The sequence below is a fragment of the Vigna umbellata genome, chromosome 7, assembly GCF_029865625.1.
Source record: "Vigna umbellata cultivar VRB3 chromosome 7, Vumbellata_1.0, whole genome shotgun sequence".
NCBI lineage: Eukaryota > Viridiplantae > Streptophyta > Magnoliopsida > Fabales > Fabaceae > Vigna > Vigna umbellata.
In genome coordinates this window covers 36,782,892-36,793,631 of record NC_142171.1, presented here as the reverse complement: position 1 = coordinate 36,793,631, position 10,740 = coordinate 36,782,892, and the positions used below count along the sequence as shown (strand labels likewise).

At 29.5% G+C, this 10,740-nt stretch overlaps 1 protein-coding gene across 2 annotated transcripts; it reads right to left on the bottom strand.

The window, feature by feature from the left end:
* Nucleotides 1-1,259: 1,259 nt before the first annotated feature.
* On the bottom strand, nt 1,260-3,971 carry LOC124843578 (ubiquitin carboxyl-terminal hydrolase 7-like). Of its 2 annotated transcripts, none has more exons than XM_088094099.1 (6): nt 3,801-3,971; nt 3,562-3,657; nt 3,399-3,466; nt 2,513-2,601; nt 1,698-1,922; nt 1,260-1,528 (listed from the first exon to the last, which is right to left on the bottom strand). In XM_088094099.1, exons 2-5 carry the CDS (start codon nt 3,596-3,598, stop codon nt 1,886-1,888), a joined length of 231 nt encoding a protein of 76 aa, XP_087950225.1. In that variant the 5' UTR covers nt 3,599-3,657; nt 3,801-3,971; the 3' UTR covers nt 1,260-1,528; nt 1,698-1,885. The 2 variants fall into 2 exon arrangements, with proteins under 2 accessions (XP_087950225.1, XP_047176311.1); XM_047320355.2 differs by having other exon boundaries at nt 3,562-3,646.
* Between the last annotated feature and the right edge of the window lie 6,769 nt (nt 3,972-10,740).

Genomic DNA, 10,740 nt, shown 5'->3' with positions numbered 1-10,740 from the left:
AATTATATCCTTAAATTAGAGGACTCAAAATTTACCTATACATAAGTCATACAAAATTCTATTGAATGATCTAACTATATCAAGTAACATTTGATATACAAGAGAGAAAAAAATTAAATAAAAACTTCTTTCTCTTTTCAGATCTTTATTGTAAAAGTTATATAGGTTATAAATTTAAAACTTGGATGTAATAGACAAAATTTAAGATTCCAGAGTTATAAGTTTAAGCCTTGAATCTTATAAAACTTTTTTATTAAAGTATTTTGATACGATATAAACACTAGTGGAAAAATGACATTTTATAACGTACAAAAATGATATATTATAACGTAGTTACTGGGGATATAGTTCTGGGCGATATAATAAGTCTGCGCATTTTATAACGTAGCAGAAATTTACGTTATAATAACTTCAACATATTATAACGTAGTTTCTGAAGTCCGTTATAATATGCGCAGTTTATTATGACAAATTTTCATTTGTCCGTTATAATAAGACGAGAGATATTATAACGTAAATTTGTTTTTACGTTATAATATGTGATCTATTATTACGTATATATTTTTGTACGTTATAATATGTGATCAACATATCATAACGTACATCCTTTAGTACGTTATAATATGTGTTTTTTTAAAAAAATAATAATGAATACACAATAATATTCTTCTCATCCAATTTGATAAAAAATTTCAAAATAGTAAGATAGAACTGAAATCAACATAAACTATTCGGTCTCAAATAAATTATTCATTTGAGTAAAAAAATTAAGATATGATAGTTTATAAAAAGGTAAAAGATTAATAATCACATAATTTACAAGTGCAAGTGACATTGGTAATTTTCTTATTTGAAAATTCTCACTAAATTTTGAACAGCTACAAGGACAAAGTTGTTCTGTTATCATCTATCAATATGATATGATTGCTATATCACTAAAAAGAGATTTGATTCATAAACAGAAGCTTGTGGTTGTTACAGTAAAGGAGAACTCATAAGTATATAGTAATTCAATTGGATATGATAGGATTAAGAAGTTAGACACACAAAGATTACAATTAATCAATAATTAGAAAAAAAAGCAAAGAAAACTTATATCCTATTGGAAATAATCTATAGGATAACCAATAATTATTTTTAACTTATCACAGTTCATAGAGCCATCAAAAAAATATTTGGAATAAGAAGATCATAGAATTCCAATAAGTGCTGACACCTATAATATTTCATTTCTTAAATGAGAGAACAATATCTATATCTATAAATAACCAATAAACCTTTTTAACTGTACTATCTCACTCTTTCAGTAGAGAGATAAAACAAAATGTTTTTAATGTATTCTTGAACGTTTAATAACTACAGTGCAGCATAGCACTGATACAAAATACACAAAATAAATAAATAGAAAATAAAAACAAAATGACAAAGTTATATAAACTTCCTAATAATTTGTAAGAAAAGGAGAAAAAATAGGGAATATGGGGCCACTAACTTCAAATGTCCAAAAGCTTCATCTCACTTTTTGGATCTGTTTCATCAAAACACCAGAATTTATCAGCGGCAAAATATAAATATTCAAACTTAAAATAAGTACTTCTAATTTCTAAACAATAAACAACATTCATCCGATATGGCTAGCTCAAATATTCACGATAAGGATCATTCTAGCATGGTCAAGTGTAGAAATAAAAGCCAACCTTTCCTTGTTGGTCTTCTACCAGTCCTCCCCCTACGAGGATAAGGCAAGGTGTCAGACCCTCCAAGAATAGGACGCACATAATTTTCATCGTTATCTTGTAGACATCATAGTCATAGACCCTCTCCCACTCTCTACGTTATCCCGTTCCATCTCCTCCCAAATTAACTAACTCTTCTTCTCTATATTTCACCAGTGGAGTCGGTGTTTCGCTTGGCAGATATGTCTGAAATATATATAACGATGTTAGCTTCATCTTTTCATCAAAGTTATTGACGACTTAAAAAGTGTATAGAGTGGCTGGTAAGCAATACTCCCAGCATTGCAAAACTCCCAGCAAAAGATAAATTGTCTCGTCAACTAAAACAGAATATACAAGAGATGGAGCACATGCTTAGTGAATCTACCTCAGATGTTGATCTTCCACTAGTGTAAGCTGATATATACATATTATTTATCCTTTGGCCAAAAGTTTACTTAGTTTGAGTTGCGTTCTGTTTGAACTGTTATTGGAATTTCATAGTTGCAATTAGGAAAAATCCCACCCTCAATCAAGTAGTCTTATAAACGCCCTTGGGAATTAGAATGTACAACCAAAATTAGGCTGACTCCTTTTCAATAGACTGAAGAAGGATGTCTTGGCACAGTTAATGCAGAAACCAAGCCTAACAAGTAATCTTATCTAGACCCTTTATGCAGGTTATACTATCAAAGATAGCTTGTACATGTATATCTTAAAGTGTAATCCAACTGAAATCACATGGCATCAAAGAAAACAGTATCCAAAATATATCATTTGAAAAGGATAATACCAACCTTGGTAAGGCCTTAATGCGTAATTCCTTCAAGTATGTAGCACCACGGCCAAAAGTAGGTGAAGCCTTTTCTAACTCAGATTTTAAACCCTACAAAAGTAAGCTAGGTTAGTAGAAGCTCACAAGTGTATTCATCATAGCAAACGATATTTAATAAGATTAAACAATATGATATACCTAAATTAGTCAAACTATTGAATTTAATAAGAGGAACTTTGATTCCATGATTGTCGGCATGACTGCCAACTTGCTACAACTTTCTAGTTTTCAATATACTAGGCTCTAACAGTCTAGAAATATTATAAGTGCATTTGGATAAGCAGAATAAGTTCTTTTTCAAGATTAATATAACATAAGAGCCTATATAATAAGCGTACTAAAATAAGAAGAGATTATGTTTATATTCACCTTGAAACTAATTGAAATAAGCTAAAGGGACTCATAAGAAATTCATAAGTCACTTTAAAATTAGCTCAGTATAAGCTCTTCTAAACACCCAATATTCAAATGAGAAGAAACTAAGGGAGCTAAACACCATCCACTCTGTCAGAGCTTAAACTGCCGAAAATACTGGTATTCCTTTAGCAGTCATTGTCAATTTCGAGATTTTCCTATCCCTGTTGTTGTAATATTAAACTTAAATACTTTCAATAGTACATATAACTTCACAAAACTTCCAACCAATAAGAGTAAATTTCAATGTGCATATTAGAAAAGCTACCCTTCAAAGTAGACTATAAGCTTAAGCGATTAAAGGAACTCGTGGTCAATAAATTTTTGAGAGTGGCAAGTGACAAGCTATATAGATAGCACAACTTGCACAATCTAAAGTTAAATATTCAAATGGTTAAGAGAGAGAAAAAAATCAGCACATCCTGTTTCCTTACTGATTCACCACTCAGATTCATGTAAGTATGAGGATTTGCAAAGAAGACATGAACTTCACCAACAAAACCTGCAACAAACCAACTTGCGCAAAAATTCATGAATACAATAATCATAGAGAGAGAAACAGAAAATAGAAATATCTAAGCAAGGGAACGAGCAAACCTTTTCCGAAAATGGCTTTGGAATGGGCAGTGTTCATAGGAATCCCCTACGACACAGCAATTGCATCAATCATCTCAAAGCCTACCTAGACAAACACTGAGGGAACCGATTTCAATGAAAAATGTAGGAAAAGTCAAAACAATCGGTAAAAAGGTGAGAAGATGAAGATTCGAAGAAACCCTAGCAGTTGAGGGTGAAAGATGTAGGTGAAAAGCTGAGAGGTAAAGGAGAGTGCTTACTGCTTGAACTGTGGTTCAACGAGATGATGGAGAGGCAGCAAGAGCCTTCGATGATGGAGAGGCAACAAGAGCCTTTGATAATGGAGACGAGAGAAACGCTCTCGCAAGGCAGCGAATGAACGACTGATGGACGATAATGGAGACGAGAGAAACGCTCTCGCAAGGCAGCGAATGAACGACTGATGGAGAGTGAATGGTTGAGTGAACAACAGATGATGGAGAGTGAAGAAGAGAGGAAGAGTGGTTCAATGGTAGTGGTGTATTACGGGAAACGAAAGTGAGGAAGAAAGGGAAGAGAAATTAGGGGGTAAAAAGTATTGGGATATTACGACTGGTTTCTAAAAATAAGTTATAATACATTAAAAAAATTTTAAAGTGTCCTTAACTTCGTAATAATAAGTTTTGATCTTATTTACAAATTTGCCACCGCGTTTTATATTATAACTGATTTTCATAATTACGTTATAATATGTTTTAAACTTATTTACAAGTTTGTCACCGCATTTCATATTATAACTGATTTATAAAACTATGTTATAATATGTTTAATTTTTATTACAAGTTTGCCACCGGTCAACCTATTATGATGGATTATTTTTACCAGTTATAATAGGTTAGTCATAATAGACTATTTTTCCACTAGTGAAAATTTAAGATTTTGGATCTAAAAAAAATCCTAGGTGATAGAAATAAAAGAATATTTGTCTGTCTTATAATCATATCTTCCTGTCCACATTAACTAAATTTTAGTATTATAAAAACCTAGTATTATAAAAAATATATAGTATTATAATAAAAATTATAAAAAATATATTAAGACCTCAAAAGTAATCTCTAATAGAAATGACCTTAAAGACTTGTTTAGCATGAGAGAATTAAATAAATCAAAATTTAGTGTGAATATGATTCTAAGAATAACTAACGTGTGTATGATTGCTAGAAAGTATAAGTAGGAAAATTATTTATTTTCTTGTAATTAAAGTGCAATATGTTATTTTTATTTAATTTATTAAGTTTTTACTACACTAAAAAATTTTGGTAAGAAAAAGAAATAAACAATAATGTAAAATAATGTCAATATCACTAAGTTCAGAAAAATGACTTATTTGTCCATTGAAGAAAAACAATATAGTTTGCATATTGTTTCGGTTGAATTGGTCTGAGGGCGTATGAGGGTTGGTCGTTCTTCCTTACTCTGCTCTCTTTTGATCGTCCAATCATTTCCGAGAACACAATCCACTATGATAGGTTATTGACCTGCAGAAGACAATATTCAAGTCAAATATGTTTCATAAAAAAGTTTATATTAATAACTTTACTTCTTAATTTAGCTTCTTAATTTAGCAAGACAATTTGCAACAATATTAACATATTTTTGAATAGACTTGATGATGACTACTTAATTACGAACTTATATATTATAAGTATCTTGAATTAATTTTTTATGTGTCGACCAAATAAACTTGTAGAATATAATACGAGAGTAATCTACCCCATAATAGACCTAATAGTATATCATAAACCTAGCACTAATTAATAATACTTGTTCTCTTGGCTTTTAGCTTTGTAAGCAATGCACTCTCATAGTTAGAAAATTATTAGAAGGAAAATATCTATATATGGTTTATGTAAAACAAAGAGTGACTAAAAACACAACTAAGAACAGATCAATTGATTTAAAAATAACCTTTAAAATTATTACTGAAAATTTAACTTAAAATTGTTGATGATAAAGAAATTAAGTGCTAGAGTTAGTGAATACTAATAACAACAAAGAATTCAAGATAAAGAGAGAAAGATGAAACGTAAAGATACCTTAACTTTTATACTAGTTTAATTATTCTCAAATTTACATCTAATTAATTCAGACAATCGGAGTTGGTTTTATACTAAATATTTTAAATTATCAAATTATCAGAAACACATATATAATTGAAACAATATACAAACCATTTCCTAAAATACCTTTCAAAGAGAATTTATAAAGGTAACCAAAACACTCAATTACCTACAACACACCGTACACTGATGCAAAATTACAAATACAAATTATAGAAAAAAAAATATATCAACTGAAATGAGAAAAATATACTATGAAAAACCTATAGCAAAATTATCAACACTTATTTTTCAATCAAGATATAAGTATATAACAATATCAAAATATATTTTTTTAAGAAATAACAAAGCTCTCTTTTTCAAAACATATGGAATGATTACAATGGAGGACAGAGCTTCCCTTTTAAAAGAGTTTTAGAATTATTAACTAATATAATGAATTACAATAAAAAATAATTAATTATTATGTTCTTCATATATCCTAAAAAAACATTTTAAATGAGGATAACTGATTATTTACTATCCATATTCCGGTATTTGTAAGAACCGGCATTTCTAGATTTAGTTAACATAATCAAATTAGTGATGATTACTAATCGATTATTTGTAAAAACAAGTATTTATATTTAACTTATATAATTGATTATCCATGAAAAAAAATAGTCTATATTGATAAATATCACAAACTCCTACTAGCTTCCAAAGTTAAGACATTAATCTTGGATTATCATTACATCTTCCTTTTCTTAAACATCGCGACAATAACCTCGTCTTCCTTTAGAAGTCATATTTAAGGTCTCTTCTTCTCCATTGTGTCTCTGAAACTTTTCTTCATATGGACTATTAAGAATATTTATAACTTATTAGCCAAAGCATCAATGCCCCCTTCACTCCTCAATACAACATATACTATAATCCAATTGCTTTGTTAAAGGGTGTAGACTTTTTTTTTTACCACTTTCCCATTTGGCATATTTTCTTTATATATATATATATATATATATATATATATATATATATATATATATATATATATTATTTATAACTTTATTATAGACTGATGGCACATTTCATTTGTTTTTTCTATATTTTTAGTTTGTTATTTCATCAGTAATAAATTGATTAATTATGCATAATAGTTTTATATTTTAAATAGTTTGATATTTACTTATTATTTTCGTCTTTGTAAATATTATTTTTGGTTGATTCTACGGATTTTGACTTTTTTTTACTAATTTTTACAATGTTTAAACGTTAAAACAAATTTACTAAAAGTTTGTAAGAAATACCCTACAGATTTTATTTTGTTTGTTTTAACTTTCACGTTTTGATGTACAGAAACATACTAAAAATTGAATATAACTTAATGCATGTCATTTCATGATCAATTTAAGTAGAGTTTTAAATTGTAAAATCTAGTACGTACATAAATTGGCTATTATCATGATTATAGAAAAATACTATGCGACTCTTTTACCAAACTTCATTTCAAAAACTTCAAATTTTCTATTCCTGTAAATATTCAGACATGCTCCAATGGTCGCTCATAAGAACTTGTATCTAAAAGTAGGGCCTGTAATTATTGTTTTTCATTTTAAGAATGTAGTTAGTTTAAATAACCATTGAATAAATATACACTTTTGCACACTATATAACAAATAATAACTTAACTAACATAATGCAAAGAATATTAAAAACGAGAAAATAACTATAAATCAAAGAGATATCTCTAAACTCTAAAAGTCTCCTTATAAATCAGACTCTTTCTAATATTTTTTTAATTCCGAAGCAGTATACTCGTTCATTTAAAGTATCGACCTATCGCTATCTTAATTTTTCCAAAATTTAAATTAACTTAAAGAAAATTCTTATAACTTTTTAAAGTTTTTTAATTTATACATAAACTAACTCTAATTATATGCTCTCTTTTTTTTCAAAATTTTGATGAAAAAATTGTTTAAATAAATCTTAAAATAGGTCTTATCTGTTTATTATCTTATGGCTTTCAATGTATATACAACATCTGGTAATGTACTTTGTGGCATCAATGGAAAGTCATAGAACATTTTCTCCATAATTTTTTCCAAAGAGAAAAATGAAATTTTTTCACGTAAAGAAATCATTTTAACATGGTTTTTCTATAAGATTAAAGAAAAATTAGAAATCACATGGGAATATAATATAGCAAGTTAATAAATTAAATTTTGAGAATTGTTAATTTGAATTCAGAAAGATGGAAATTGTTATAATTGAGTGTGGACTTTTGAACATGTGACAAGATTCTTGATGACTTCAATGTTCTTTATAGCAAGAATTGAATGTCTCTTGTTCGAAGGAGGAAACTTCATTTGTAAAAAACTCTTGAATGTTCAAGTCGGTAATGTGTTTTTATTTCTTGGTGAAATATTATGTATATTTATAGGGTTTTTGAATCTTATGAGGTTGTTGTAAAAATTGATAATATCAACAAATATAACAACTTACTATTTATATGTTAAATTAACAAGATAATAATGACAATGCAATATTTTATCTAGTTAATTGTATATTTTGTTGATATATGGTATTAAAAGATATTATAACATAATCAAACTATTGAGATTTGGTAATATATTTTGTTAATATATGATAATGACACCAACAAATATCTCTTAGAACATTATTTAACAACTTTTAAGTCAATAATGTTATATGCACCTTGTTGGACCATGTTATTTAGTATATTTGTTGGGTTGAGTACGTACATAAGCCCCTCCAAGCTCAAAAGTTTGATTAACATAAAGGAAATGCTTATTGCGATTATGATTGGCCCTTTGGCCGATTTGTAGTCAACTATATGTTTGCAATTAGATAGGTCGTTTAGTCGGATTGTTTGTGGTCTTTGACTTTGTAGGTGGAATGGTCGTTTCACCAAACTGTATGTGGTCTTCTTTGACTTTACAGGTAGATTGACCATTTGACCAAGGTGTAGGTGACCGTCTTTGACAATGGATGTTGTCTTAAGCACTTTGAATGATTGACTTTGGCATAATCTCATGTTGCTTATCTACGCAATGTGGCACTAACTTAGGAAGGCTCAGGTGCCGCCTGAGAGAGATTAACTTGATGCTACCATCTAGGCTAAGGTGTCACTTAAGCGAACTTAGCTTATCCAACTGTCTAGGTAGGCTTGAGTGTCGCGTTTGCGGGCTTAACTCGTCCTACCGTTTAGGTAGGCTCGGATGTCGCATTTGTAGACATAACTTATGCTACATTCTAAGTAGGCTCAGATGTCGTGCTTGTATGTGCTTCCATCTTAGTTAGACTTTCTAATAGTGGATTACTTATAAAAACCCTACAAAACGCCAATCTTGCTTGCAAAAAGAAGTTGAACCATATTTTTATTTCACAGTTGGATTAACTACACATTCTTGGAGGAGTTTTACATCATTGTAGTCAAGACCATTTGGTTACTGTGATATGCAAATGCTTATTCTTTGCACATGCCTTTCAAAATGGTTAAAGTTGGGAAGTCATTCATCATGGTATTATAAAAAGACAATATAGTTGATAAACTTCTTGATCCTTTAGAGGAGGTTTCTACTGAGTATAATGAGTCATTAAGAATAAAACTATTACATTGAGTATAATGAGTCATTAAGAATAGAACTATTACATCTCATTTATAATTGTAGAATACATTTTGTTGCTTTTCCTTAAGAAGCAACTACCACACCTACAAATATTAAGTTATTGTATTATAAGCTTGATGATTTGATATTAGAGCATGTTGAGAACTCATTTTTTTTTTACGTAATTAGGCAAATGTGTCAAGAAAATTATGAAAATAGGTAAATTTTAAAAAAATTATGGGGGCATAGACAACTTAATATAAAAACCACGATTTTAAATGAAGAGGTCGTGTACCTTTAATAACTTGATCACCTTTTAACTTTTCACAAAAAAGTGTGGAGTAAGACGACTTTCTATTGAAAGTCGTATGGAGATAAGACAACATTCAATTTAAATTGAAAGTTACGAGGAGTTAATGACTTCTATTAAGGAAGTCATAGAGAGTGCATGACTTCATTCTAATGTTGTCATGAAGGGTACATGACTTCACTTAAGTATTGTTAAAAATGCACAATTTCAGTTTTTATCCCATTTTTTATTTGTTTTTTTAAATTGCATTTAAAAATTAATAATGAAAAAAAATTAAATATAAAATCATGTTAAATATATTAGAAATAGTGCGTTAATATTTTTTAATAGAAATAGTGCGTTAATATTTTTTAATTGTTTCTAAGTTTTTTTTAAATGAATATGAAAATTTTAGAAGTATACGATTAAATATTTTCTAGGTTTAAATTTTTTATTTCTTTGATTTTGTAATAATATTTTATTTTCAAAATTAATAATAAATTAGGAGGATAATTTAAAAGAAGAAACTATATGTATATAAGATGACATTTATGGTTGAATTTTTTAAAATTATATTTCATAAATTTAATTGTAAAAAATTTAATTTTAATAACTTTTTTTTTTTGTAAGTTATTAACACTACTGGAAAAGCGCGATTTACAGACATCATTTTACCGAAGGCTTAGCCTTCGGTATTGAGATGATTACCGAAGGCCTTTAAGCCGTCGGTAACGTCCTGGCTAATTTAAGTCCCAAATTGGGTTCTTCGTTCCCCAATTTGATATTCTTCAGCTTCGTCGTTTTTGTCCGTATCATCCCTTTCTTCACACACTTCCCTCCCTTGCTTCACGCTCCGTCAATTTGTCGATTAGTCACCGGTGTTGGTCCGTCACGGTGGTGAGTGGTGCGTTGATCGCTTTTCGTTCACGGTGCATGGTGGTTTGGGGAGTCTTGGGCTAGGGTTCGTCGTGGGTTGGTTGGTTCGTTGAGGGCTGGTGGTGTGGAGGTTGAGGGACTTTGTCGGAGGGGCCGTTGTGGGCTTCTGTCGCTGTCGTGCTCGTGAAGCGGTATCTTGGTAGAGGTAAGTTCCACAGAACTTCATTCACACTGTCATGTTCATATTGCTGAAGCCTAGACAGTGTTGCTGCCTTCATCTACTTTTCATTCACTTGTTAGTATATGATTGAAGGAACTTGGTTGA

Bases quoted from the DNA above. Each gene is read 5' to 3' on its own strand.
- LOC124843578 (XM_088094099.1), bottom strand. From the start codon at position 3,598: ATGAACACTGCCCATTCCAAAGCCATTTTCGGAAAAG. The intron at 3,467-3,561 runs GTTTGCTCGTTC...GGTTTGTTGCAG, and splicing joins CAAAGCCATTTTCGGAAAAG to GTTTTGTTGGTGAAGTTCAT. The intron at 1,923-2,512 runs GTTGGTATTATC...TATATATTTCAG, and splicing joins CGCATTAAGGCCTTACCAAG to ACATATCTGCCAAGCGAAAC.